At 41.6% G+C, this 26,877-nt stretch overlaps 4 protein-coding genes across 6 annotated transcripts; 1 reads left to right on the top strand and 3 right to left on the bottom strand.

Moving 5' to 3' along the window:
* Window positions 1-2,140: 2,140 nt before the first annotated feature.
* LOC112075849 (antigen peptide transporter 2) lies at window positions 2,141-7,916 on the bottom strand. The gene is made up of 11 exons (XM_024142778.2): window positions 7,270-7,916; window positions 6,905-7,019; window positions 6,593-6,723; window positions 6,128-6,333; window positions 5,490-5,687; window positions 5,228-5,356; window positions 4,745-4,933; window positions 4,443-4,616; window positions 4,055-4,214; window positions 2,691-2,827; window positions 2,141-2,518 (listed from the first exon to the last, which is right to left on the bottom strand). The coding sequence occupies exons 1-11, from the start codon at window positions 7,796-7,798 to the stop codon at window positions 2,312-2,314; spliced, it is 2,175 nt and encodes a 724-aa protein (XP_023998546.1). The 5' UTR covers window positions 7,799-7,916; the 3' UTR covers window positions 2,141-2,311.
* Window positions 7,917-8,766: 850 nt separating this feature from the next.
* Window positions 8,767-11,695, bottom strand: LOC111955445 (proteasome subunit beta type-9). 3 transcript variants are annotated; one of them, XM_070441093.1, is made up of 7 exons: window positions 11,345-11,695; window positions 11,051-11,197; window positions 10,739-10,806; window positions 10,483-10,614; window positions 10,083-10,212; window positions 9,395-9,536; window positions 8,767-9,232 (listed from the first exon to the last, which is right to left on the bottom strand). In XM_070441093.1, exons 1-7 carry the CDS (start codon window positions 11,417-11,419, stop codon window positions 9,105-9,107), a joined length of 822 nt encoding a protein of 273 aa, XP_070297194.1. In that variant the 5' UTR covers window positions 11,420-11,695; the 3' UTR covers window positions 8,767-9,104. The 3 variants fall into 3 exon arrangements, with proteins under 3 accessions (XP_070297194.1, XP_070297195.1, XP_023831448.2); XM_070441094.1 differs by having other exon boundaries at window positions 11,051-11,190; window positions 11,345-11,419; XM_023975680.3 differs by lacking the exon at window positions 11,345-11,695 and having other exon boundaries at window positions 11,051-11,278.
* Window positions 11,696-12,590: 895 nt separating this feature from the next.
* On the bottom strand, window positions 12,591-15,401 carry LOC112075851 (proteasome subunit beta type-6-B like protein). The gene is made up of 6 exons (XM_024142780.2): window positions 15,271-15,401; window positions 14,420-14,490; window positions 13,979-14,110; window positions 13,570-13,699; window positions 13,328-13,472; window positions 12,591-13,021 (listed from the first exon to the last, which is right to left on the bottom strand). The coding sequence occupies exons 1-6, from the start codon at window positions 15,316-15,318 to the stop codon at window positions 12,894-12,896; spliced, it is 654 nt and encodes a 217-aa protein (XP_023998548.1). The 5' UTR covers window positions 15,319-15,401; the 3' UTR covers window positions 12,591-12,893.
* Window positions 15,399-18,872, top strand: LOC112075850 (proteasome subunit beta type-7-like). Its single transcript, XM_024142779.2, has 8 exons — window positions 15,399-15,530; window positions 15,848-15,941; window positions 17,142-17,239; window positions 17,431-17,571; window positions 17,670-17,785; window positions 17,935-17,993; window positions 18,183-18,334; window positions 18,482-18,872. Exons 1-8 carry the CDS (start codon window positions 15,469-15,471, stop codon window positions 18,591-18,593), a joined length of 834 nt encoding a protein of 277 aa, XP_023998547.1. The 5' UTR covers window positions 15,399-15,468; the 3' UTR covers window positions 18,594-18,872.
* Window positions 18,873-26,877: the final 8,005 nt, after the last annotated feature.

Here is a 26,877-nt window from a genome sequence, read left to right as displayed (position 1 = left end):
TGATATCCTCTCCTCTGTCAGGTCAACGTGGTGACTCACCATCAACATGTGTTACCTAAGGTGATGCTAGCGATGAGGCTAGGAAGTTGTGCTTCATTTGCTAAGACTATTCTCAAATAACTACACCAGAGCAAGTCTGTGTACAACCAGATAAGCAGTCACAAGACCCGGGGCTTGGCTTGGTTTTTCTTGGTGATGTGTACTAATGTGAAAGAGAAAGCAAAGGCAGAAGGGACTTACCAACGTGGTGTGATTGCAAGCCAACGGATTCGGTATGGAGTGGTTACACAATTGCCACTTCACCCATGTCAGATATAGATCAAGATGTCGGCCATTTTGAGATGCCAGGAGGTCTTGAGATGAAATGGCTGCTGGTATTTCCCCATTGTGCTCTCCCTCCCTCCCTCCCTCCTTGGCAGTGGGTAGGTGGATTGTTGTTAATAAGGCACCAACCTAAAGGGAGAGAAGACAATACTGTATGGCTAACTGACAATGCAGACACTGACTAAGTGAATACTTGAAAACACCTGCAAGTGTTTTCCAGATTAGTGTTAAGGAAATGTTCAATATTTGTATGAGACTCCACTGCCGCCATTTCATGGTGATGTGTACTAGTCACAGATCTGGTCATAAAATGGTTGCCAGTATCACCTAAGGTCTATGTGTTATTAGCCTCTGGTAGGGGGAAGTGGAGTACTGACATCGTGTTGTGGCTTTAGCCATGGTGCAGCCAGGCAGCCTGCCAAAAACATCTGAAAAAATAAAAAGGGACGGGCCTCTAGGGACTTTCCAAGACTTTGCGCTCTGTGTGGTAAAATAACAAATATTCATCCCATACCACAATAAAATGTGCTCATATACACACTCATGTGGATCAGACAACCCACAAAAAAGAAGACAAAAGCTCATGCACAATAAAAATGCCAGCAAACATTTTATCTCTAAACCAATGCTTAGGTTACACTTCGCCACAAAATGGCTGCCGGCAAGTCTGTCACACTGATACTACACTTAGACAAAAGCATTCACAACAATGGATATGGATGTGTACAGGAAATGTAAAACAAGCGTCAGATTAAATTAGAGGTGGTTTAGCGAGAGGTTAAAATGTTTAATAGATGATTTCTTCTCTTGGATAGGAGATATCCCTCTCGTGGTGTGGGGGCTGTGCTTTGGCAAAGTGGGTGGGGTTATATCCTGCCTGTTCAGGGGTATCATCGGATGGGGCCACAGTGTCTCCTGACCCCTCCTGTCTCAGCCTCCAGTATTTATGCTGCAGTAGTTTATGTGTCGAGGGGCTAGGGTCAGTCTGTTATATCTGGAGTACTTCTCCTGTCTTATCCGGTGTCCTGTGTGAATTTAAGTATGCTCTCTCTAATTCTATCTCTCTCTTTCTTTCTCTCTCTCGGAGGACCTGAGCCCTAGGACCATACCTCAGGACTACCTGGCATGATGACTCCTTGCTGTCCCCAGTCCACCTGGCCGTGCTACTGCTTCAGTTTCAACTGTTCTGCCYGCGGCTATGGAACCCTGACCTGTTCACCGGACGTGCTACCTGTCCCAGACCTGTTGTTTTCAACTCTCTAGAGACAGCAGGAGCGGTAAAGATGCTATGCATGATCGGCTATGAAAAGCCAACTGACATTTACTCCTGAGGTKCTGACTTGTTGCACCCTCGACAACTACTGTGATTATTATTATTTGACCATGCTGGTCAKTTATGAACATTTGAACATCTTGGCCATGTTCTGTTATAATCTCCACCCGGCACAGCCAGAAGAGGACTGGCCACCCCTCATAGCCTGGTTCCTCTCTAGGTTTCTTCCTAGGTTTTGGCCTTTCTAGGGAGTTTTTCCTAGCCACTGTGCTTCTACATCTGCATTGCTTGCTGTTTGGGGTTTTAGGCTGGGTTTCTGTACAGCACTTTGAGATATCAGCTGATGTAAGAAGGGCTATATAAATACATTTGATTTGATTTGAATATAATAGACCTTTGCTCCAGAACATCATGGTTTTATAACGAGGGTCACTTACTGCCCCTCTATTTATTCATCAAACATTTCCTTTTCTTTTTTTTACAAAATCAAATACAGTGAAGGGAAGAACGAGACAATAAAATGAAATCAAAACAACTAAAAATATCACCAACAGAAGTGCCCATCTTTTATGAAAAAGACAATCTATAACGATATCCAATATTTACATCGAATTGCAATTTACAGTATATTAGAAGGTAGTGAGTATTGGTCAGAGTGAGAGTCAGTAAATGACATCATCACTATTTACAGTTCAAACAGTAGCATTGTTTTGGTCAATGTGGCGCGTCGGCTTCCGTGAACAGTCTCTCTCTTAGTTTGTAGTAGCTCCCCTTCCTGTCCATCAACTCCTGGTGAGTGCCCTGCTCCTGGACAGTCCCCTGGTCAATCAGAATGATCTGATCTGCCCTCTCAATGGTCTTCAGCCTGTGAGCAATCACCAGCAGGGTCTGGGAGGGGCAGCTAGCCAGGGCCTCCTGGACCTGAGATAGAGGGAACTGAGTGAAACTGCTAGCTAGCGCTAACCCTATTGAGAATGTAAATGCTAGCTATATCTACGTAGTATGTATATGAAACCAATAGCACTAACCATATTGAGAGTATGAAAGATGGAAGGCTAAAGCTATATGGTTCATGTGAGGAGGGATGTCGTACCATGTGTTCGCTCTCCGTGTCCAGTGCACTAGTGACCTCGTCCAGGATGAGGACCTGTGGCTCTCTGATCAGAGCTCTGGCGATGGCGATACGCTGCTTCTCACCGCCGGACAGCTGACCTCCCCGCTCTCCTACATCTAGTAGATGGACAGACAGACAATACATTTATCGAGTCTCTCCTTGTGGTCATCCAGCAGTGATATACAGTACCAGTCAAAAGTTTGGACACACCTACTCATTTGAGTTTTTCTTTATTTTTTACTATTTTCTACATTGTAGAATAATAGTGACGACATCAAAACTATGAAATAATCGCCACAGGAAAGGGAGACCCAGAGTTACCTCTGCTGCAGAGGATAAGTTCATTAGTTGCACCTCAGATTGCAGCTCAAATAAATGCTTCACATAGTTCAAGTAACAGACACATCTCAACATCAACTGTTCAGAGGAGACTGCGTGAACCAGGTCTTCATGGTTGCATTGCTGCAAAGAAACCACTACTAAAGGACACCAATAAGAAGAAGAGACTTGCTTGGGACAAGAAACACGAGCAATGGACATTAGACCGGTGGAAATCTGTCCTTTGGTCTGATGAGTTAAAAAAATTTATTTTTGGTTCCAACCGCTGTGTCTTTGTGAGACGCAGAGTAGGTGAACGGATGATCTCCGCATGTGTGGTTCCTACTGTGAAGCATGGAGGAGGAGGTGTGATGGTGTGGGGGTGCTTGACTGGTGACACTGTCAGTGATTTATATAGAATTCAAGGCACATAACCAACATGGCTACCACAGCATTCTGCAGCAATACGCCGTCCCATCTGGTTTGCGCTTAGTGGGACTATCATTTGTTTTTCAACAGCACAATTACCCAACACACCTCCTGGCTGTGTAAGGTCTATTTGACCAAGAAGGAGAGTGATGGAGTGCTGCATCAGGTGACCTGGCCTCCACAATCACCCGACCTCAACCCAATTGAGATGGTTTGGGATGAGTTGGACCGCAGAGTGAAGGAAAAGCAGCCAACAACTACTCAGAATATGTAGGAACTCCTTTAAGACGGCTGGAAAAGCATTCCAGGTGAAGCTGGTTGAGAGAATGCCAAGAGTGTGCAAAGCTGTCATCAAGGCAAAGGGTGGCTACTTTGAAGAATCTAAAATCTGAAATATATTTTGATTTGTTTAACACTTTTTTGGTTACTACGTGATTCCATATGTGTTATTTCATAGTTTTGATGTCTTCACTATTATTCTACAATGTAGAAAATAGTAAAATAAAGAAAAACCCTTGATTGAGTATGTGTGTCCAAACTTTTGACTGGTACTGTATGTAATATTCCTATTTGTCATTGATCATGGGCCAGTGTACCTGTGTCGTAACCTTTCTCCAGTTGGCTGATGAAGCTGTGGGCATTGGCTCTGCGAGCAGCTTCCTGTACCCTCTCCAGAGAGCAGTCTGCCAGACCGTAGGCAATGTTGTCCTTGATGGACCCAGAGAACAGAACAGGTTCCTGGCCCACCATGGCCACCTGGTAGGGCAAAACCAATCACAAATCAGCCAATCAAAACAAATGCAGTGTTTCATCTCCTGCGAAAATACTTGTAAAGTTGGTAGCCATAAAGGCACGGTAAAGTTAGTTATGTTGACTCCTATGCTTTCTCTAGAGATGTAAAAGTGGCTATATCTGTGTAGGTATAGTCTTATGACTTTGCTGTTCAGGTGTGTTGCTCGTGGTGCTGGTTGCTGTCTATATTACCTTCCTGTGTAGGTAGTGGTGCTGGTAGCTCTGCAGTGGCAGTCCGTCCAATAGGATCTCTCCCTGCTGAGGCTGGTAGAACCTCTCCAGCAGACTGACACAGGTGCTCTTCCCCCCTCCTGACGGCCCCACCAGAGCAGTCAGCTGACCCGGCCTCAACTCCAGAGAGAAGCCCTAACACAAGCAGAGAGCCAATGACACACTACCTCAGCAATGGCACAAGGAAAGGCAAAAATGTGGTGATGATGAAACTGCCCGTTAGGATTGCCTTGTGTTTTACCCTCCTCCCAGGTGAGCTTTACCTGCAGTACTTTACGTTCCTGGCGGTTGGGGTAGGAGAAGGAGAGGTTGTTGAAGTGGACGTGTCCAGTCAAGGCCTCTGGTTGGAGGGTCCCCTTGGTGCTGACCTGGGGCTCTCTGTCCAGGTACTCAAACACCTTACCAGCTGCCCCCACTGAATTCAGCATGTCGCCGAAAATGTAAATCAAAGTCTGAGAGGGCAGAGGGAAGATTTATTGTACATAATTGTGTCATCGTAACTCAATACATGTTGGTCTTTGGACTAACAGTTTCTACACTATTAAAAATATGTGTTTTGTATTCCCTAACATTGATATTTCTCATCTCTATAGCAACTTTTACATGATGTACTTAGTAATAAATGCATTGCCATTAAACTTGTAATATTTCTTCACCTCTAAATGGTCGATGGAACGTTAACGGTTGTTGATAAGACATTTGCCTCGCTGGGGCTGAGACACATAGATAAAGTAGCATTAGTGTACCCTGATATTGTCTGCCAGGTCAGACTGGTAGAGGATGAAAGAGACCAGGTTGCCAGTGCTCATCTGACCTCGCTGAATAAACAGTCTGCCATAGTACAGCATGGCCACTTGCATTACCAGCGCTGTTAGCTGTAACACACAAATACACAGTACGTGCACTGAAGATCACAAGAACTGTTGACCGGCAGTTTGCCTTATTCTTGATCTTGATTATTCTTGCTTCTGAGCATAAGGGGACAGGGAGTGATCCCTGCATACTCACTCTTCTCAGGAGCAGGTAGACTGCCCTGACGGTGTCACGCCTGGTCTTGAGATTGTGGGTGTCCATCAACCTGTCGTTATAGCGACCAGCCTCATGCTGCTCAGTTTTGAAGCTTCGGACGGTCCGGATTCCGCCAACTGTTTCCCCCGCTGCCTCGTTCGCCCTGGCTATAGAGTCCTGAACCTCCTTAGAGAGCCTCTGAGGAACAGTCAATCCACAATAACATTTACTAGACTCTATTTTATACGGTTACCCAGTACATTTAGCAGTCACCTTCTCATGTACTGTATATTCACACCAAAAATGTCAGGGCCTTCTGCATTAGATCATTTCAGCAAATCATTGCAGGGACCAATATATCATTTCAGGACCTTCTGATCTGGACACAAACAACTCTTAGAAAAAAGGATTCCTAAAGGGTTCTTCTGCTGTCCCCATAGAATAACCCTTTTTGGTTCAAGGTAAAACCCTTTTCAGTTCCAGGTAGAACCCTTTTGGGATCCAGGTAGAACCTCCGTAGAAAAGGTTCTACCTGGAACCAAAGGGGTTCTAAAAGGAACTAAAAATGGTTCTTCAAATGGTTATCCTATGGCGACAGCCAAATAACCCTTTTAGGTTACAGATACAGTGTACCATACCAGGTAATAGTTGTCATGGACACTTTGCAACAGGCCAGTGATGGGCGTCTCCATCATCATGAGCAGAGTGAGCTTCCAGGACAGGCTCATCATGAGCGACAGCATACCCACGGTCTTAATGAGGGTTCTCAGTAGGACATTGACATTTAGGGCCACCGCCCGAGCCATCAGAGTTGTGTCTGTGGACAGCCTGGATGTGATGTCACCTACGAGAATTCAGAGGTGAAAGTTACAACTTCGTTGAATAACCAAGGCACATAGAAGAACAAACAAGTGGGGTCTTCAAGAGACGTTCAGCCACGCATAAGAGTACAGTCCATTGGACGACAAAATAAGTTACATAGAAAGTGCATTTCAATTACAGTAATTTCATGAACCAACAAGGGTGCCACACATTCAAGCAAGACAACAGATTGCATACTGATCATTAGTTACTGTTTGGGATAATCATACACGTGTCTCTACCTGTCTTGATGGTCTCAAAGAAGCCAATGTCCTGCTTCACCAGGGCCCCAAACAGTTCTACTTTCATTCGAGAGGTGAAGCTGTTGATGGCACACATGAAGAGGCCTCCTCGACAGCCTGCACTGAAAGAGCTGAAACAAACATACACCATAAGCTACAGCAGTGTTTAAATAATGTTGAACTTGCAGCAGCGAAATCAGTGTATTCAATAACCTTTACATACATACATTATACATACTACAATATGCAATGTGCAAAATTGATAAAGACCGTAGTGGTGAAAAACAGAAGCTCTCTGTTGTATCAACTTACCTTCCCAAAGAGTAAAGCCCCATGAGGATGATAGCTGTGAGAAAGTTATTCCACTTGTACTGGGTACCCAAGATGTCAATCACCTTTCCAGTGTAGAATGGGATGAACATCTCACCTGAAAACACACACCACCACCACCATCATTATAATCTTCATAATCACCATCTTCATCATACTCACCATCATCATCATATTACAACGACCCTGGGTTTATAAGCGCGGATATCGATTGTACCGCTCGAACATGCTTTTGCGGCACAGTCGATAGCGCGCTGGACTTCGGGCTAGAAGGTCGAGGGTTCGAGGCCTTTTTCATTACAATATGATACTCAGTAATTTTGTCAAAACAACAATGAAATACTTACAAAGGACTGCCAGTGACAGGAATATAAATGCCCCAACCAAAAGGAGGGTGTCAGGTCTGTAGAAGTGGAGGACTCTCATGAACAGCACTCGTGCCTTTTGCGTCTTCTCTTTCCCGTTACTTTCTCCATTGCTGTCAGGGAAAGTTGTCTCCCAAAATAAGGCTGCTGCAGCTGCTGCCACAGTACACAATAGCCACAAACTTGGACCCCCCAACGATCCATACGCGCTCTCCGGTGAACCTCCATACAGCATCAGTCGCCCAGTCTCATAGACCGGGGCAAGGAAACAGTGCACCGCTAACCAGCGCTTGTATGCGGGTTTTATCGATCCTAGTGTGAGTAGTGATAAACCGAGTAGTAGAACTAATCGAATCCCCGCTACAACCCAGAGACGCACCACATTTCCGAAAGTATCAAATGTTATTGGTCCAGTTTTGGAAATAGATTCGCCAAAACCCGGTGCGCAAAATGTGGTTATGTCAATGCATAGACCTACAGCCATAGCGAACGCGCACGTTCTAAACATCATTTTTATAGTCTAAAATTTGTTTTAATCAATAACTTATGAATTAAAAGGTGAGAGATGGCAAGTCCCCGAATTCGCGAAGATCCTTTCCACTGAAATAACTTTTTCAGTTGTTTTCAGAGGCTACGTTTTAGTTTCAGTTTCAATTTCCGATAAGCCCTAACCAGAGGGGGAATTCTATTCCACAATATTATGCACTTTTCCATTTAGCTTGTATTCTGTGCCATAATAAAATCCAGACAATAATGCTCGCACACTTAGCTTTATCCTGCACTCTTTAAAAAAGTGTGATCTTGAATCTAAAAGGGCTCTCCCCATAGGAGAACCCTTCTAAGAACCTTTTTTGGTTCCAGGTAAAACCATTTTGGGTTCCATGTAGATTCCTTTCCACAGAGGGTTCTACATGGAACCCAAAAGAGTACTTCCTGGGACCAAAAAAGGTTATACCTGGTTATCCTATGGGAACAACCGTAGAACCCATTTGGAACCCTTTTTTCTAAGAGTGTATACATGTGGTCTCTTGAGCGCTCCCCACTTTGGCGCAATTTGGTGTTCAGGTGAGGTAACAGTTCCCACAGTCCACAGATATACTTGGCCATGTCTGTGACCTGATTAACACCGTAGATATGGCTGATATATTGTCTATTATTTGATCTTGATCACTAACTAGGAGAACCTAAGTAGGCTAATGTAGGTCTGTCATAGACTAGACCCTAAATGTCCAATTTTAATGAACACAAAAGTCAACAATGAGTTGATAAATAAAACCTTCTGGCTTCATATCCACTTGGTAACTGATGACTCATGATCACCTAAACTGAATACAATTTGCTACAAATATTTCCATGGCCTTACCAGTGCATGGCTTATATACGGGTAATAACAAAAATTACCATAACTTTTGATGATGGCAGAACACTTCTTGAATAGTTGTTTTGGGGTTGAAAAAAACATACGGAGAAATATCCAAAGAAAGTTTAATTGAGAGATGGTTTATTGACTTGTGAATCACCCAAAGACACAGTCCAGCATGACGTCCCCGGGTACCCAAAATAAAATCAGTGTCTTCAACAGAGGGCGTAACTATTATGAATAATTTTGAAATTGTATGTGTAGTGATGTGGGGATGAGAATATTTAACATTGTGCCAGCATGATTCATACCCCTATCCAAACATTCTATTTCCTGTGTAGATTGAATAGTACTGTTTGTTTGTAAGGTGGCCATATGTTCATTCATATGTTCATTCACTGTTTTATAACAACTTTATAACAACAACTTGAGTGTTACTGTTTTCACAACCCAGTTTTCACTGATCATAAAAAGTAGGCAACTCATTGCCCAGAATGCATTTATCCTCTGCACCCTTTTCATCGATAGTGACAAGGTAGGCCACACCTCCGCTGGAACCATCTCGACTCATAGCCAATGAAAGTGCTAAACGAGAGGAGATATGAAGAAAGAGGGAGAGTATATTATTGACAAATGACACAACATCTTAATAGCGTCTAATTCATGCTGTTTAGATCATACAGGTATATCAATACATATGAGTATTTTAAAAGTATACTTTAATTTTTTTATTTAAAGTATACTCACTGTTGACAACAAACTGTTGGCAGTCCTCTTTGCTCATGGCCTTCCGGTACTCTGCATCAACAAACCCATAGACGTAGGAGCTTCCAGAGCCGCCGACCGCAAAGGGTTGTCTGGACAACAAGCCATTCAGGGTCACATACACCTGGGAGGGGACAATGAGTGGGGAATGCTTGAGCACAGTAACCTTGCAAACTCTGAAGTAGGAAAAATATTATGCAAGTTAGTGAACAACTGTGAGTTTGATGCAACTGTGAGTTTGATTATGTACTAATTGTACTAAAATATCATTTGAGCGTATACTCTAAACTATTACAAAATTGTCAATTGAATTCAAAATGACCTCTTCTGAGCTTCAGGGATCAGTTGAAATGTTCCAGATACAAGAACATTTTCTGAAATAGACACAATAAAGAAATAAATACAGATTTCTTTAAATTGAACCTTTATTTAACTAGGCAAGTCAGTTAAGAACAAATTCTTATTTACAATTGACGGCCTACCCCAGCCAAACCCAGACGACGTTGGGCCAATTGTGCGCCGCCCTACTGGACTCCCAATCACAGCCGGATGTGATGCAGCCTGGATTTGAACCAGGGACTGCATTGACACCTCTTGCACTGAGATGCAGTGACTTAGATCACTGCACCACTAGTGTTTATAAATGTGGCATTTCTATATAATGACTGACCTGTCCCCCTCCTCTCTTGTCCCACCCGGCAACAATGAGATGCGCTGACAGCTCTTCTTTGTACTTGTACGAGATGTTTTTCACCAGAGTGGCAGCTGACCGAACTTGAGGATCCTCTCCAACCTCAATGCTGAGTTAAAGAGGTCACAAGTCACATAAGCCACAGCTCAATAGCAGAATTATTTAACTGCATCTACTGTATGAAGGCAATCCCGCATTGCCTAGTTAAATAAATAAAGGTTAAATAAAAATAAAAAATAACATGAGAACATGAGAAAATGCACAGTGAAGGCCTATTAACCTTTTCCATACATTTAACTCAACCAAATGTGTTATACATAGCACTAGAGCTATTGTCGACCACAATAAATAGCCATGCAGCGGGTAACACGGGTAATACCTGTGCACATCCAGCTGGTAGTTRACCATCTCAGCGATGGTCTGGGCGTCCGCAGCCGAGCCTGACAGGGCGCAGTAGATCTTGTCATGGAGGAGAGAGAGCTTGTTCATCACCCGGTTCACCACAGTCTCCCTGTGAGGGATGGAGAGAAGAGGGAGGATGGATGGAGGAAAAACAGAGGGTTGAGGGAGGACTATCACTTTTTGAATGTTCATAGTAAATGATTGGCTTTCAAAGACTTGGAACAGCTACTTACCCAGCAGACACTCGAGAGTCAGAGCCCAGCACCACCCCTCCATCAAACTCAATAGCAATGATGGTGGTCTGAAAGGAAAACAGACACAATTTTGATGAAGCGCTTTCCAACCTGTCTTGAGGGCATAATTAAATGACTCAATTGAATGACTCAACACTGCTAAGTTCACTTTGAGACTGACTCACATTTGGAAAAGGCAATATATTTTATTTATACATTCATACAAATAAATAAGCAAAAACAGAATGAACACCCCAACATTATAGGCTGATATCATTTCCACCTCCATACATGTCATCAAATTATACTCACCCCRGTTTTKACTTCTTCAGATAGCCACCCTGGCTCTGATGATTCTTCTAACATCTTGAAGCACTTTATTTTTGCGCACGATAGATAGTAAGTGGCTGGTCGCGTTGWTACCTGTTCAGTGWGCACGGTGTGTGAGAAGCCTATTGACTCAACGCGAAATGGAAAGAAAAAGAAAACATGCAATTTAAAACCAAACGACGCCTCATTTAGGACATACGCGAACGATTGCTATTAAACTAGAATGTTGTATTTAGAATCAACTACTAAAGATATTTGAGAAAGGAGCCGTCATACCTTTCTGTCTGGTCCACCATTTTCCAGAAGAAAGTGAAAGTGAAAGTTAGATTGTCGGTGAGAGGCTGAAATCATTTCACAAGAAACATACAGAGCTCCAAAAGTACAGGGTCAGAGAAAATATTTTTGTTGTTGTTTTGGCTCTGTACTTCAACACTTTGGATTTGAAATGATACTATGACTATGAGGTTAAAGTGTAGGCTTCCCGCTTTAATTTAAGGGTATTTTCATCCATATCGGGTGAACCGTTTAGAAATTACAGCACTTTGTACATAGTCCCTCCATATTAGGGGACCAGAAGTATTGGGGCAGATTAAGTTATACGTGTAGTAGAGTAGTCTAAAATTAAGTAGTGTGGTCCCATATTCCTAGCACGCAATGACTACATCACACTTGTGACTCTACAAAGTTGTTGGATGCATTTGGTGTTTGTTTTGGATGCGTTTCAGATTATTTTGTGCCCAATAGAAATGAATGGTAAATAATGTATTGTGTCATTTTGGAGTCACTTTTATTGTAAATAAGAATATAATATGTTTCTAAACACTTCTACATTAAATGTGGATGCTACCATGATTACCGATAGTCTTGAAAGAATCGTGAATAATGATGAGTGAGAAAGTTACAGAAGCATAAATATAAAACGATCATCTCCCGTTGTTGTAATGGTGAGAGGTTAGCATGTCTTGGGGGTATCATGTTGGGTTGTGCGCCTCACTCATCATATAACAGTTTTAAGTTGTACCAATATTGACTAATTGTAATGATTTGTATGCTGTCATGTAAACACGGGTTTAAGTACGCATTAGTTATAACAGGTTCACTTTACTCCTACCTACGTGTACATATTACCTCAATTACCTCGACTAACCTGTAGCCCTGTACATTGACTCAGGAACTGGCACCCCCTGTATATAGCCTCGTTATTGCTATTGTATTGTTGCTCTTTTATCTACATTTTTTACATGTTTATTTAGTAAATATTTTCTTAACTATTATTTTTCTTAAAACTGCATTGTTGGTTAAAGGCTTGTAAGTAAGCATTTCACTGTAAGGTCTACTACACCTGATGTATTCAGCGCATGTGAGAAATAAAATTTGATTTGAACATATTTACTAATCTATTGCTAATGATGCCTCAAAGTAAATGGGGCGTATTCCCTCAGAAATAGCCTAATCAATTATAGTGGGGACTGTCAGATTGACACATTTCTAATCAAACACACTTACTTACACGCAGTGTAGATATTTTTTACTTAGATTTTATTAATTCCATACAAAGGTCATAAAAAAAATATATAAAGCACAGAAACAGAGTGGACACAGTGTGGATTAGAAAACACATAGGCAGGAGCAGAGAAGATTCTCACATTGGACTCTTGGAAATCATTAGTGTTTATTTCTAACCACAGTCCCAAAACTGATGTGAATAGTTAGGCCTATGAACACCAAATTCGGCATGTACAGTATGAACAACAGTGAATGGTTGGGTGAAGGTTCCAAATTAATCTCACAGAGTGTCACATTCGATTGGCTGATTAAAGTGTCACTACTCGTCGTGGAACTTGGGCAGCTTGTCTCCTGGGATGACAATATGCTCCACCCCCTCCTCCGTGATCACTACCAGGTGTGCCACACCCCCGCTGACATTGTCTCTTCCCATAGCCAGGGCAAGAGCTAGGTGGGGTGAGCAGGAGAAAAAGAAGGGGGAGGGAGGAAAGAGAGGAAAATAGGTCAGACGGCAGGCAGAGATGGGTATGAGACCATATCTTTCCACATTTTCAGGAAACAGGTCTGTTGTGTTCCAGTGCCAATAATGCCATAGCAAACCCATCCTACAATCACTCTCCTGTCCCACTCCACTGGAAGATGTTCTCCAAAAATATATATATATATTATTCAATATCTGACGTCTTTTATCCTGTATAAAAACAGTGCCATTCGGATAAAACAAGGAAGCCTAAAGGGAAAATCAACTTTTACCATTTGTAGCAAACTGCAGGCACTCCTCTTTGCTCATGTCAGGTTTGTATTTGGCGTCGGCGTAACCGTAGATGTATGTGCTGCCTGATCCTCCGATGGTGAATGGCTGACTGAGTAACATACCGCCCAGGGCCACTGTGTAAACCTACGGGTGAGATAACAGTCAGAAATGGTGTGTGTTCTATTCTATTGTGTTCCATTCTATTTGTCTGTTTGACTGTTGTTATGCCCCAGGGCTTCACCTGTGGCCCTTTCTTCCTGTCCCAGCCTGCAGTGATGAAGCCGGCCTGCAGCTCCTCCTTGTTGTTGTAGCACAGCTCCTTCAACACGGATGCTGCTGCCTTCACCAGAGGAGGGGACTCCATCTGGATACTTACCACACAGAGCAGACACAGAAAATACATGGTTGTCATCATTTAGCATCAGGATTATTCCACAGTTTGTTTCTATGTCTATTGTAGTTCAAGAGGCAGTAGGCTCCACATTACTACCAAGACCACCTCTAAAATGGAGGTCTCCCTATTGGTAATAATAATTCAAATCAATCACACATCAATCAAGCCTAATTAGTTTGATATAAACCATCATGAGCTATGTTGAACCAGCCAGGGCCAGGGACAGAGACAGGGAAAGGGACAGGGTGGTCTATACCTGTGGAAGGAGATCTGGAACTTGGCAGCCTTGGTGACGGCCTGAGCGTCTGCCAGGGAGCCGGCGATGCAGCAGAATATCCTGTCATGGACCTGGATCAGCTTGTTGATGGTCTTGGAGGACACGTAGTACCTGTGGGGGAAGTGGAGATAGAGACACATTAGATAGACTCCTGGTGACACATTCCAATGTATATATTGCTATATGTTATTTATATATATAAATATATATATATTGTACCTTTATTTAACTATGCAAGTCAGTTAAAAACAAATTCTTATTTACAATGACGGCCATATATGGGTGTTGCTATATGGCTGATATATTTCATATGCTGCGTGTCACAGACTTGTATTTGACAGTAGAACTATCATAAAGACATGTCTAGAGGAAAGGAGGGGCAATATGATTAACTTGATTCCAGGTGTTGAAGCTACTCACCCTCCAATGGACGCCCTGGAATCTGAGCCGATGATAACCCCTCCATTGAACGTCACCGCCAAGATGGTGGTCTGTAGGAGATAACATGCAGAGCATCAAAACCTATCAATACATGTATCATCATTTAGATAGGGATAGAACAAACAATATAATATATTGGTGATATAATATATTTGTATTATAATGCATTTATTACTTTTTTATTATATATTTACATTTAAGTCATTTAGCAGATGCTCTTATCCAGAGCGACTTACAAATTTAATATATATATATTTAACCAGGCAAGTCTGTTAAGAACAAATTCTTATTTTCAATGACGGCCTAGGAACAGTGGGTTAACTGCCTTGTTCAGGGGCAGAACGACAGATTTTACCTTGTCAGCTCGGGGATTCGAACTTGCAACCTTTCGGTTACTAGTCCAACGCTCTAACCACTAGGCTACCTGCCGCCCCCATATATTATCTGAGGTCAGTGTTTCCTCCTTATGTATATGGTTGGGATTTGGGGAGGCTAAATTGATTTTAAATCAGTGGCAAAGTGTCTTCTACCCTGAGCTTGAGTTGCACATGAATGACTCGAAACGAAAGTAAATTCAGCACTTTGTTCGTAGGAAATGTACGAAGTAAAGTCCTCATTATTAATATCAACTTAAATGTCTAAACGTTTCCCTGAATTTCAGCTCTAGGCTTTAATTAATTAACATCAAGGCAGTCTAACGTTAGAATTAAAATCAATCACACATCAAATTCAGGTAAATTGGTCGCAAAATGCATTGTCTATCACAGCTTCAATTTAGAAAAAAAGTTGTAACAATATCGGGTACAAAATATGAAAAACAAATTACTTACGCCTGTACTAACTCCTTTGATTTGAGAGTCCATAAAACGTTTTTCCATTATTGGAAAACACGGATAAAAAAATGAGAGATAAAACTGCGTCCCTCAGTCACAAACATCAGATCAAGAAAATAGCGACCTCAAGCGATTTGAAATACAGAATCGATGGGAAGTGAAAATCTCACGATTCCAAAGTAACCGTCTCCAGATATGGCGCTATCAAATGTTATCGAAACACCCGCATCGGGATTTAATTTTGAGAACGTCTCCAGGTATGATTTCCCTTGAATCTTTGAGCATAATAATAATGTTGTTATTTCTTGTAAATAGTGAAACGTCGCAATTATTTATCCCTTATATCAAGCCTATATCGAAAGTGAAAGTAATTCTCTCTCGGAAAGTCTAAATATTTATACTTTTGTCAATAAAACTATATATTTTTAATTAGGCTACCTTCATTCAAATGAAAGTATATGTGTTTTTCAGCTGATTGCATTTTTGTATTTATCTGTTCTAGTGATGCTGTTGGTACTGATATTGTATTTCAGTGTGTATGATAAATAAACTTAATCTTGGCTTTATCACTTAGAAATGTTGCTCTGGAGGGTCTGCTTCAGGGAGGACAGACCAAGGCACCTAAACCGATGAAGACTGGGACCACCATAGCTGGAGTTTTGTGTAAGGTAAAAATGATTCACATTGACGATGGGATAATGGTCTCATTTAATGTATTCTGCTTATTCTGCTTAAATTTTTATTCAATTGTTTGAATTAATATCCATATTGTGTCTGCAATAATGGGTGAAGTGTATTCTAATTACACTGAACCAAAATATAAATGCAACATGTAAAGTGTTGGTTCCATGTTTTCTTGAACTGAAATAAAAGATCCCAGAAATGTCCATATGTGCAAAAAGCTTATTCCTCTCAAATGTTGTGCACAAATTTGTTTGCATCCCTGTTAGTGAGCATTTCTCCTTTGCAAATATAATCCATCCACCTGACAGGTGTGACATATCAAGAAGATGATTAAACAGCATGATCATTACACAGGTGCACCTTGTGCTGGAGACAATAGAAGGCCACTCTAAAATGTGCAGTTTTGTTACAATACCACAGATGTCTTAAGTTTAATTTCTCTACCATAAGCTGCCTCCAACGTCATTTAGAGAATTTTGCAGTACGTCCAACCGGCCTCACAACCACAGACCACGTGCATGTGGGCAAACGGTTTGCTTATGTCAACGTTGTGAACAGACTGCCTCATGGTGGCAGTGGGGATATGGTGTTGGGCAGGCATAAGCTACAGACAATGTACACAATTGCATTTTATTTATGGCAATTTAAATGCACAGAGATACCGTGACCCGATCCTGATAATGCACGGCCCCATGTCGCAATGATCTGTACACAATTCCTGGAAGCTGACAATGTCCCAGTTCTTCCATAGCCTGCATACCCACCAGACATGTCATCCATTGAGCATGTTTGGGATGCTCTGGATCGACATGTACGACAGCGTGTTCCAGTTCCCGCCAATATCCAGCAACTTCGCACAGCCATTGAAGAGGAGTGGGACAACATTCCACAGGCCACAATTAACAGCCTGATCAACTCTATGCTGCATGCGGCAAATGGTCACACCAGATACTGACTGTTTTTTTTTATCCATGCCTCTACAGTGTTTTTAAAGTATCTGTGACCAACAGATGCGAATCTGTATTCCCAGTCATGTGAAATCTATAGATTAGGGCCTAATGAATTAATTTAAATTGACTGATTTCCTTATATGAACTGTAACTCAGTAAAATCTTTTAAATTGTTGCATGTTGCGTTTATATTTTTGTTCAGTATATTTATGTGTATGCTGTTCATTTGTGCAGAATGGAGTGGTACTGGGAGCAGACACACGGGCCACCTCTGGTGAAGTGGTGGCTGATAAGATGTGTGCCAAGATCCACTACATCTCCCCCAATATATAGTGAGTAGGCCTACACCTGTAATGGGTAGTGTGGTGTGGCTTAGTTGTGGAACACAATTGGTTGTAAGAAACAAGTGAATAATAAGTACAAAATTGGGGGCTTTTCCCACAACACAAACTGTCACTTCTATTTGAGATATTCATAGCTGGATCAATTTTCCGTCCTCTCTCCTGCCTCTTCCCTCTGTCAGCTGCTGTGGTGCAGGAACTGCAGCGGATACAGAGAAGACCACCGACCTGCTCTCCTCCAACCTCACCATCTTTTCTATGGACAGCGGCAGGAACCCACGTGTCGTAATGGCAGTAAATATTCTGCAGGACATGCTTTTCAGGTGTGTGTGGTGACAGAGGATGAATGCATTTTCACTAGCTACATTCTATGGGGATAATTCACTTGATTCAAAATATGTGGTTATAATGTCTCTCATAGGTACCGGGGTCAGATAGGGGCCAGTCTAATCCTAGGAGGGGTGGACTGCACTGGTAATCACCTCTACAAAGTGGGGCCCTATGGGAGCATAGACAATGTGCCATACCTTGCAATGGGTGAGGGACTGCTACTGTGTCAAGTATGCATAAACATACACCCATATACTTTTATAGTTTGGGCCATTTTAGTCAATAAATCAAATAATTACATAATTACATTCAGTTGATTCCTATTTGTGTTTGACATTGAATTGTGTTTTGTGTAGGGTCTGGTGACTTGGCCGCTCTGGGGATTCTGGAGGATAAGTTCAAACCTAATATGGAGGTAAGAGACTTCCTTAGGCAGGCTATGGGTTGTCATACATTTAGTTTATATGCCTTCGCATCAATAAAGTTCAAGTCTAAAGAGTGAAGTCATTGGACTCCCCATAAAGAAGGCATCAGATTTGTTTACATTAAGCTGTATGTATTGTAGACCTACCTCCCCTCACTCCCACTCCCTGTGTCCTACTAGATAGAGGAGGCTAAGGAGTTGGTCAGGGATGCCATCCACTCTGGCATCATGAGTGACCTGGGCTCAGGAAACAACATAGATATCTGTGTCATCACTAAACAGGGGGTGGACTACATCAGGCCGTACCAGGAGTCGGAGTACAAAGATAAGAGGTAAATTATGTCACCATCCTCAACTTCTGCTAGTATTAGTCTAGACAGCATATTTTCAAAAACTATTGTTCTTTGACAGAACAGTGATTCATTTATCTTCTCTCTCTTTTTGTTATTGTCTCTCTCTTTTCTCTTTCTTTCGCTCAGGCAGAGGAGATACAAGTATCGCCCAGGTACAACGTCTATTTTGACAGAGAAAATAATCCCTCTGGAGCTGGAGGTAGTGCAGGAGATAGTCCAGCGGATGGATACGGCCTGAACCTGACCACTCCCAAACGACAAAGAAACAGTCACACAGAGGCTTATCAGAATATTCAGACATAAAATCAGCTAATACAATACACTTAATAATGTAAAGACTTGACTACTAGGTGACACTACAATGCAAAGCCATAAAAACCTTGTGACATAAAGATTTTAGTTGAATGAACTGTAGTCAGTGATACATTTTGAACAGGTATAGTAGGCCTAGGCTATAGCTGTGCCTAAATGCAGTGGGTGAAATATTGGAAAGTGATTGATTGAATAAAAAGTCTAATTCTTTTTCATGAACAAGTGTTTTGAGTTTTCCCTTCTCACTTTTAGCTTTCCCTTTTAACACAGTTTCAGCTCACAGCATCTTCATTTTTAAATATGTTTTTATATTTTTTCCATGGTTCACCGTGCCTGCTATTACTTTCCAGGGGATTTAGATATTTAAAATGTAATAGAGCATAACATTAAGTACTCTCCCCGTGACTCCTTGTGAGTGACTCCTTGGTCATGCGAAACCTCTACAGGTAAATCTTCATATTTACTGATGACATAACAAATTATGCTCTGCGATTGGACAAGCGTGTGATAGGTTTTCAGTCAATTTACTATATATTGTTGTGATAAACTATGTAAAAACGTAATGACTATTAGCAATTGTTTATCCATATGATTACGCGTGGCTATGCTATTGTAAAATAGTATTCAGAATGCGCAATTACGCATATATATTATGGTTGCTCAATGCAACTGAGAAATAGGATCCTTACAATTATCCCTACTCTGCACGGTCACTTCCTCTTGAACTTGCAGACCTGTTGCTGTGCGTTTTGTTGCCAACCTTACTTTGCTACCTGACAACTTTACGGTTTTTACTTTTCGTTTATATTTTTAGTTTTTCCCTCAACTTTTTTTCATTCAACTTTTTCACTCCGGACGCTTTATCTGGACATGGTTCGTCAGCACCTTCAACAGCCGAAGCTAAGTAGTAACATTAATACGATGCCTTCTAATTGCAGTCGCTGTACTCATAATATACAGGAGAACGATCGCCTTACGGCGAGGATAGCTGTGCTGCAAGCCCAGCTTCAGACGCAATCGTTAGGCAAGGGTAATTTCAGTGTAGGAAAGGATGAAACTGCGTCTGTGCCACCAGTAAGTACAGATCGTAACGTTAGTATAAATCCCCTCGCACGGTCCCCGCAGCCGGACAACTTTCTCATGGCTTCTGGAGGGAAATGCTGTAGGAATGCTCAACCGGTGTCGCTCATTCAGCCGACAGAAACTTTCAACCGGTTTTCCCCATTAAGCAGCGAGTCGGAGTCTGAGGCCGAGCCTTCTCTTGTCTCTACCCCTCCCGTTACGGGGTCTGAAGCTTCCCACCATTAGCTCTGACAAATTGAAAACCCTAGTCATTGGCGACTCCATTACCCGCAGTATTAGATTTAAAACGAATCATCCAGCGATCATACACTGTTTACCAGGGGGCAGGGCTACCGACGTTAAGGCTAATCTGAAGATGGTGCTGGCTAAAGCTAAAACTGGCGAGTATAGAGATATTGTCATCCACGTCGGCACCAACGATGTTAGGATGAAACAGTCAGCGGTCAACAGGCCGCAACATGTTCAGCGTGTAAATCAGCTAGAAAGATGTGTCGGCATCGAGTAAATGTCTCTGGCCCCCTCCAGTTAGGGGGAGTGATGAGCTCTACAGCAGATCTCACAACTCACCCCTGGTTGAAAACTGTTTTCTGCCCTCCCAAAAGATAGAATTTGTAGATAATGGCCCTCTTTCGGGACTCACCCACAAACAGGCCAAGCCTGGCCTGCTGAGGAGTGACGGACTCCATCCTAGCTGGAGGGGTGCTTCATCTTATCTACCAACATAGACAGGGCTCTAACTCCCCTAGCTTCCACATTGAAATAGGGTGCAGGCCAGGCAGCAGGCTGTTAGTCAGCCTGACAGTTTAGTGGAGTCTGCCACTAGCACAGTCAGTTGTAGCAGCTCAGCTATCCCCATTGAGACTGTGTCCTGTGCCTCGACCTAGGTTGGGCAAAACTAAAACATGGCGGTGTTCGCCTTAGCAATCTCACTAGGATAAGACCTCCTCCATTCCTGCCATTATTGAAAGAGATCGTGATACCTCACATCTCAAAATAGGGCTACTTAATGTTAGATCCCTCACTTCAAAGGCAGTTAGTGGGGCAAAAAAGTTTTAGTCAGCCACCAATTGTGCATGTTCTCCCACTAAAAAGATGAGAGAGGCCTGTAATTTAATCATAGGTCACAACTCAAGGTATTGACAGACATAATGAGGAGAAAAACAATCCAGAAAATCGACCATTGTAGGATTTTTAATGAATTTATTTGCAAATTATGGTGGGAAAATAAGTATTTGGTCAATACAAAAGTTTATCTAAAATACTTGTTATATACCTTTGTTGGCAATGACAGAGGTCAAACGTTTTCTGTAAAGTCTTCAACAAGGTTTTCACACACTGTTGCTGGTAATTTTGGCCCATTCCTCCATGCAAGATATCCCTTAGGAGCCGTGGATGTCTTTGGGGCTGTTGCTGGGCAACAACGGGACTTTCAACTCCTCCAAAGATTTTCTATGGGGTTGAGATCTGGGAGACTGGCTAGGCCACTCCAGGACGTTGAAATGCTTCTTAACGAGCCACTCATTCGTTTGCCCGGGCGTGTGTTTGGGATCATTGTCATGCCTGAAAGACCCAGCCACGTTTCATCTTCAATGCCCCTTGCTGATGGAAGGAGGTTTTCACTCAAAATGTCACGATACATGGCCCATTCATTCTGTCCTTTACACGGATCAGTCGTCCTGGTCCCTTTGCAGAGAAACAGCCCCAAAGCATGATGTTTCCACCCCGATGCTTCACAGTAGGTATGGTGTTCTTTGGATGCAACTCAGCATTCTTTGTCCTCCAAACACGACGAGTTGAGTTTTACCAAAAAGTTATATTTTGGTTTCATCTGACCATATGACATTCTCCCAATCTTCTTTCTGGATCATCCAAATGCTCTCTAGCAAACTTCAGAACGGACCCTGGACATGTACTGGCTTAAGCAGGGGGCACACGTCTGGCACTGCAGGATTTGAGTCCCTGGCGGCGTAGTTGTTACTGATGGTAGGCTTTGTTACTTGGTCCCAGCTCTTCTGCAGGTCATTCACTAGCGTCCCCCCGTGTGTTGTGGGACTTTTGCTCACCGTTCTTGTGATCCATGTTTGACCCCACGGGGTGAAGATCTTGCGTGGAGCCCCAGATCGAGGGAGATTATCAGGTGGTCTTGTATGTCTTCCATTCCTAATAATTGCTCCCCACAGTTGATTTCTTCAAACCAAGCTGCTTACCATTGCAAGATTCAGTCTTCCACCAGCCTGGTGCAGGTCTACAATTTGTTTCTGGTGTCTTTTGACAGCTCTTTGTCTTGGCCATAGTGGAGTTTGGAGTCGTGACTGTTTGAGGTTGTGGACATGTGTCTTTTATACTGATAACAAGTTCAAACAGGTGCCATTAATACAGGTAACGAGTGGAGGACAGAGGAGCCTCTTAAAGAAGAAGTTACAGGTCTGTGAGAGACAGAAATCTTGCTTGTTTGTAGGTGACCAAATACTTATTTTCCACCATAATTTGCAAATAAATTCATTAAAAATCCTACAATGTGATTTTCGGGATTTTCTCATTTTGGCTGTCATAGTTGAAGTGTACCTATGATGAAAATTACAGGCCTCTCTCATCTTTTTAAGTGGGAGAACTTGCACAATTGGTGGCTGACTAAATACTTTTTTGCCCCACTGTATATATGGAAATTAATCAGGTAGGTGATGAAGTCCAGGTGAGTCTGAGGCGCTGGTACGATGGTGTGCATAATAATGAGCAGCCTGGTGACCTAGAGGCCGGAGAGGGAGTATACGTGACAGTATTGTGTGCAGATTGATGAGGATTTTAAAAAAACTTTTTTTTTTTAGAATAAGGCTGTAACGTAGCAGAATGTGGAAAAAGTCAAGGGGTCTGAATTCTTTCTGAATGCACTTGTAGGTGTTTGTTGTGTAAATTCCAGGTGTGAATTCCATGTAAGAGGTTATAGCTAAATATTAAATTATTATCTTATCTCCTAAGGATTTGTCCATATTAGAATGTAGACATGTTGAAGCAATAGGAAAATAAAATGTAAACAATACCTTTAAATCAAATGCATGTATTTGTAACTGTGTCTGTGTGTTTGTCCAGTGTACCACATGTAGGAGGACGGCTGGATAAAGGTGTGTAAGGAGGATGTTTCAGAGCTGATCCACCGCTACAGGAAAGGCATGTTCTGATCCCAGATCAGTTTCCACACCCACACAGACACACTGTGTTCTCTCTCAACTGATCCCAACACTGCTCCAAATAAAGACCRTTTTCAAACTGARTACTCTGGCCKCTATTGTCTTACATGCCTAACAATGTTTATGTCAAAATAAATTGTCACAAATGGCTGCAACTGTTCACAGTCCGAGTCAAATGTACAGTATATGACAGGGATTATCAACTAGATTTTTTCCTGAGCAGGTGATCAGGGGGCCGGAACATAATTACAAATCATTTTTAGACTGCAAATTGACCACAAGAAGCCCAAACATATATTTGACTAAAACACAATCATTTCAAACCTGGCTTACATTTGTATACGATCACATACACTGTTTAGAAAACATCGTAACTCCTGCTCTTTCCATGACATAGACTGACCAGGTGAATCCAGGTGAAAGCTATGATCCCTTATCGATGTCACGTGTTAAGTACTCTTCAATCAGTGTAGATGAATGGGAGGAGACGGGTTAAAGAAGGATTCTTAAGCCTTGAGACTATTAAGACACAAATTGTTTCTGTGTTTCCTGTGTGTATCAAGATTGGTCCACCACCCAAAAGACATCCAGCCAACATTTCTTTAAATTGTTTATTTTATTTTACCTTTATTTATACAGGTTTTACTCATTGAGATAACATCTCTTTTCCACGAGAGACCTGGTCCAATAGCAGCAGGGGGAACAATGTTTCAGACAAAACAATTTACATACACTAACACAACATTAAACAAAACTATAAACGCACATACAGTACAACAAAAACACTTTATGTCTTGACTAAAAACAGCTGGCCTAAAAACAATTACACTCTTCTATGACATATAAATCGATCAAGTGTTTAAACTCCACCAACGAAACTAGATTTTAAAATTTTAAAATGTTCATGAGAGAATTCCAGGACCACGACGCTTGGTAACTAAAACTATTTCTATCCTGACTTGTTCTAATTTTTGGTACTGTTAGAAGCAAATCAGAATGGGACCGTAATTGATATTTATTTACTGACCTGACTAAAAAAGAACAGAGATAAAATGGCATTTTACCCAATATGGCCTTATAAATCAGTGTATAAGCCTACGCAAGGTCAATGACGACCAGCCAACAGCGCTGTAGAGATCACAATGATGTGTTAGACGTTTCTGATTTGTAATGAACCTGAGGGCTGCATGATACACTGAATCAAGTGCTCTCAGGGTATTGGCTGAGGCCTGCATATATATGACATCCCTAAAATCTAAAACCGCCAGTAATGTACATCGTACCAGCTCCTTCCTGGCCTCCAGAGAAAAACAAGCCTTATGCCGGTAATAAAAACCTATTTTCAGCTTGAGCTTCCTTATTAAGTTCTCTACATGCACAGTGAAGCTCAGCTTCATCAACCCACACACCCAAATATTTGTACACTTTAACTTGCTCTATAGTATGTCCAGCCAATGTAGCAATGACATGATTTGTAACATGCCTGGCATTTGAAAATACCATGCATTTTGCTTTACCCGAATTTAGAACCAGCTTTAAATCATACAGATTCTGTTGTATGATGTTAAATGCTTTGGGCATTTTCAAAAGCTAAAGATAAACTACTACCACTTGAATAAAGAACAGTATCATCTGCATAAAAATGAATATCCGCTGTTTCAATAAGATCCCCAATGTTGTTAATATACAAAATGAACAACAGTGGGCCCAAAATAGAACCTTGCGGAACACCTGAGCACACCTCTATGGACTCTATGGATGATTTACAACCATCCGCCATTAAACATTGTGTACGATTTGATAGATAATTTATAAACCAATCTAGAGCATGACCAGTAATTCCACAACATTTTAACCTTTGCACTAACACAGCATGGTCCAATTGTGGGAAGCATTAGAGTCAAAATGGGCCAGCATCCCTGTGGAACGCTTTCGACAACTAGAGTTGAGGCTGTTCTGAGGGCAAAAGGGAGTGTAACTCAATATTAGAAAGGTGTTCCTACTGTGTTTGTCTCTATTATACATGGAAATACTTTGGAACAGATTTCCCAAATTGAAATCACTTGGAGCTGATTTGCTGGTGTTTTTAAAGTCTTTTATGTCCCAAAATAAAAAATCCCCCGTGGGCTGCCAGTTGAGGAACCCCTGTATATGAGAATCTACCCGTTATTTCCCAGTGCCAGTCATTGGAAAAGGTTTGTTGTACTGTTTAATACAATACTACAAACCTTGCTTTTTTTTCTCTGTAGTCGGTTGAGACGTGTGAAATAAACGTTAAATCAATTATGACATGACAACTTTGTGACTTGAAGATGTTTGCATACAAAAGGGTAAAATAACAATATCATTGAATGCTCTGTTTCTGATGATTACAGGTTCAAATGACCGAAACACCATTGGCCCCATCATTGGAGGGTGGTAGCTCTCCTGTCTCATTGCTGTTGTTGCAGGGTCGTCATTTGGAAGAAGAAAAACAAGAAAGGTGAGTGAGGAGAGGAAGACCTCTTTACTTTATATGTAGATACACTACACTGTCATCTTAGATATTATCAGCAGTGTTTTAGTTAGTAGATTATAGAAGCAGTAGTCATAGTCCTGGTTTACAGTTAATAGTATTGTAGTTAGTGATGGTAGAATTGTGATTGATTTAATCTGATCCATGTAATAAAGTCAGGTTGTCACATTGTATGTGATGTCTGCAGTAGAAATACAGGATTCAGAATACTCTCAAACTGATGTTCTCTTGAAGTATTCACCAAACCAAGCTATCAGAGTCAATAATAACATCACGTTCACCTCTGTGTTTTCAGGCTTTTGTCCGGCCAGCAGTAAGTGCCACCTTCATGTTGTTCTCTATTCTGAAAATATCACTGATTCTGTTGGGCTGTACGATATCTATTTTAGTGTGTGGTTTGTGTCTCTTTTCTTGTAGATTCTGATGCTGGTTCAAACTTAGATGTCAATTGATGTAAGCTACTAGTAAGCGTATTTACTGTGAAACATCATTAGGAACTTGGTGAATGAACCTGAACTCATGATTATCTTTCTATCAGCTCTTTTTTCTAACATTGGGGTTTATTTCTGTTTTAGCTTCGACACTGCTCTGAGACTCTGGGAGAGCTGCCCCGCAGATTTGAGACCTCTGCTCTTCTGTAACATCAGAGTAAGTCACTTAAGTGTCCTCATATTAATGACCAAACGTATACAACATTACCACACTGGTACACAGTGGTATACTGTGATATACTGTGTTTATGTGTGTGCTAACCTCCCTCTTCTTATGTGTTTTAGGAAGGAGCTGAGAGGAACTTCTCAAGAACATAACACACGTATACTTGCACACACACACACACAACACACACACAGGAGGGTTGGTGTCACCTTAATTGGGTAGAGCGGGCTTGTGGAATGAGTGGAATGGTACCAAAATACATCAACACATGGTTTGATCTACTCGTTTCCTACTCCATTCCAACATTATTTGAGCTGTCCTCCCTCTGAAGCCTCCTGTGAACACACACTGTAAACACAGGATCCAACATCAACAAAAAAATCTGCCTGTAAAAAATATTATTTGGTGATTTTCATTTGAACAGTTTTACTTTCATTTAATCTATGGTTTGGCTTTTTAAAATGTTGTAATGTGTTTTGAATTGTTAAATGTTATATTGCCATTTGTGAGGTATTTTCTCATTCTTAACAGGTAACTAGAATCAATGGACACCATGAAGTGTCTTTCTGAAAGAGATTGATTGTTGTGAGATGTTAAATTAAGATTTTAACTTAGATTATTCTTAACTGAAGCCATAAAAACAACCACATTTAAAAGATATTGCTGTAACCAGAAAAACTTAATTATTTTGTGTAGTTTAGCTGCACATGTGTGTAGGTTTTAGTGGGATAAACATACAGTAATTGTGTGTGACATGTTCGAACTTTGCT

The sequence above is a fragment of the Salvelinus sp. IW2-2015 genome, unplaced genomic scaffold, assembly GCF_002910315.2.
Source record: "Salvelinus sp. IW2-2015 unplaced genomic scaffold, ASM291031v2 Un_scaffold3438, whole genome shotgun sequence".
NCBI lineage: Eukaryota > Metazoa > Chordata > Actinopteri > Salmoniformes > Salmonidae > Salvelinus > Salvelinus sp. IW2-2015.
This window is presented reverse-complemented; position numbering and strand designations above follow the sequence as displayed.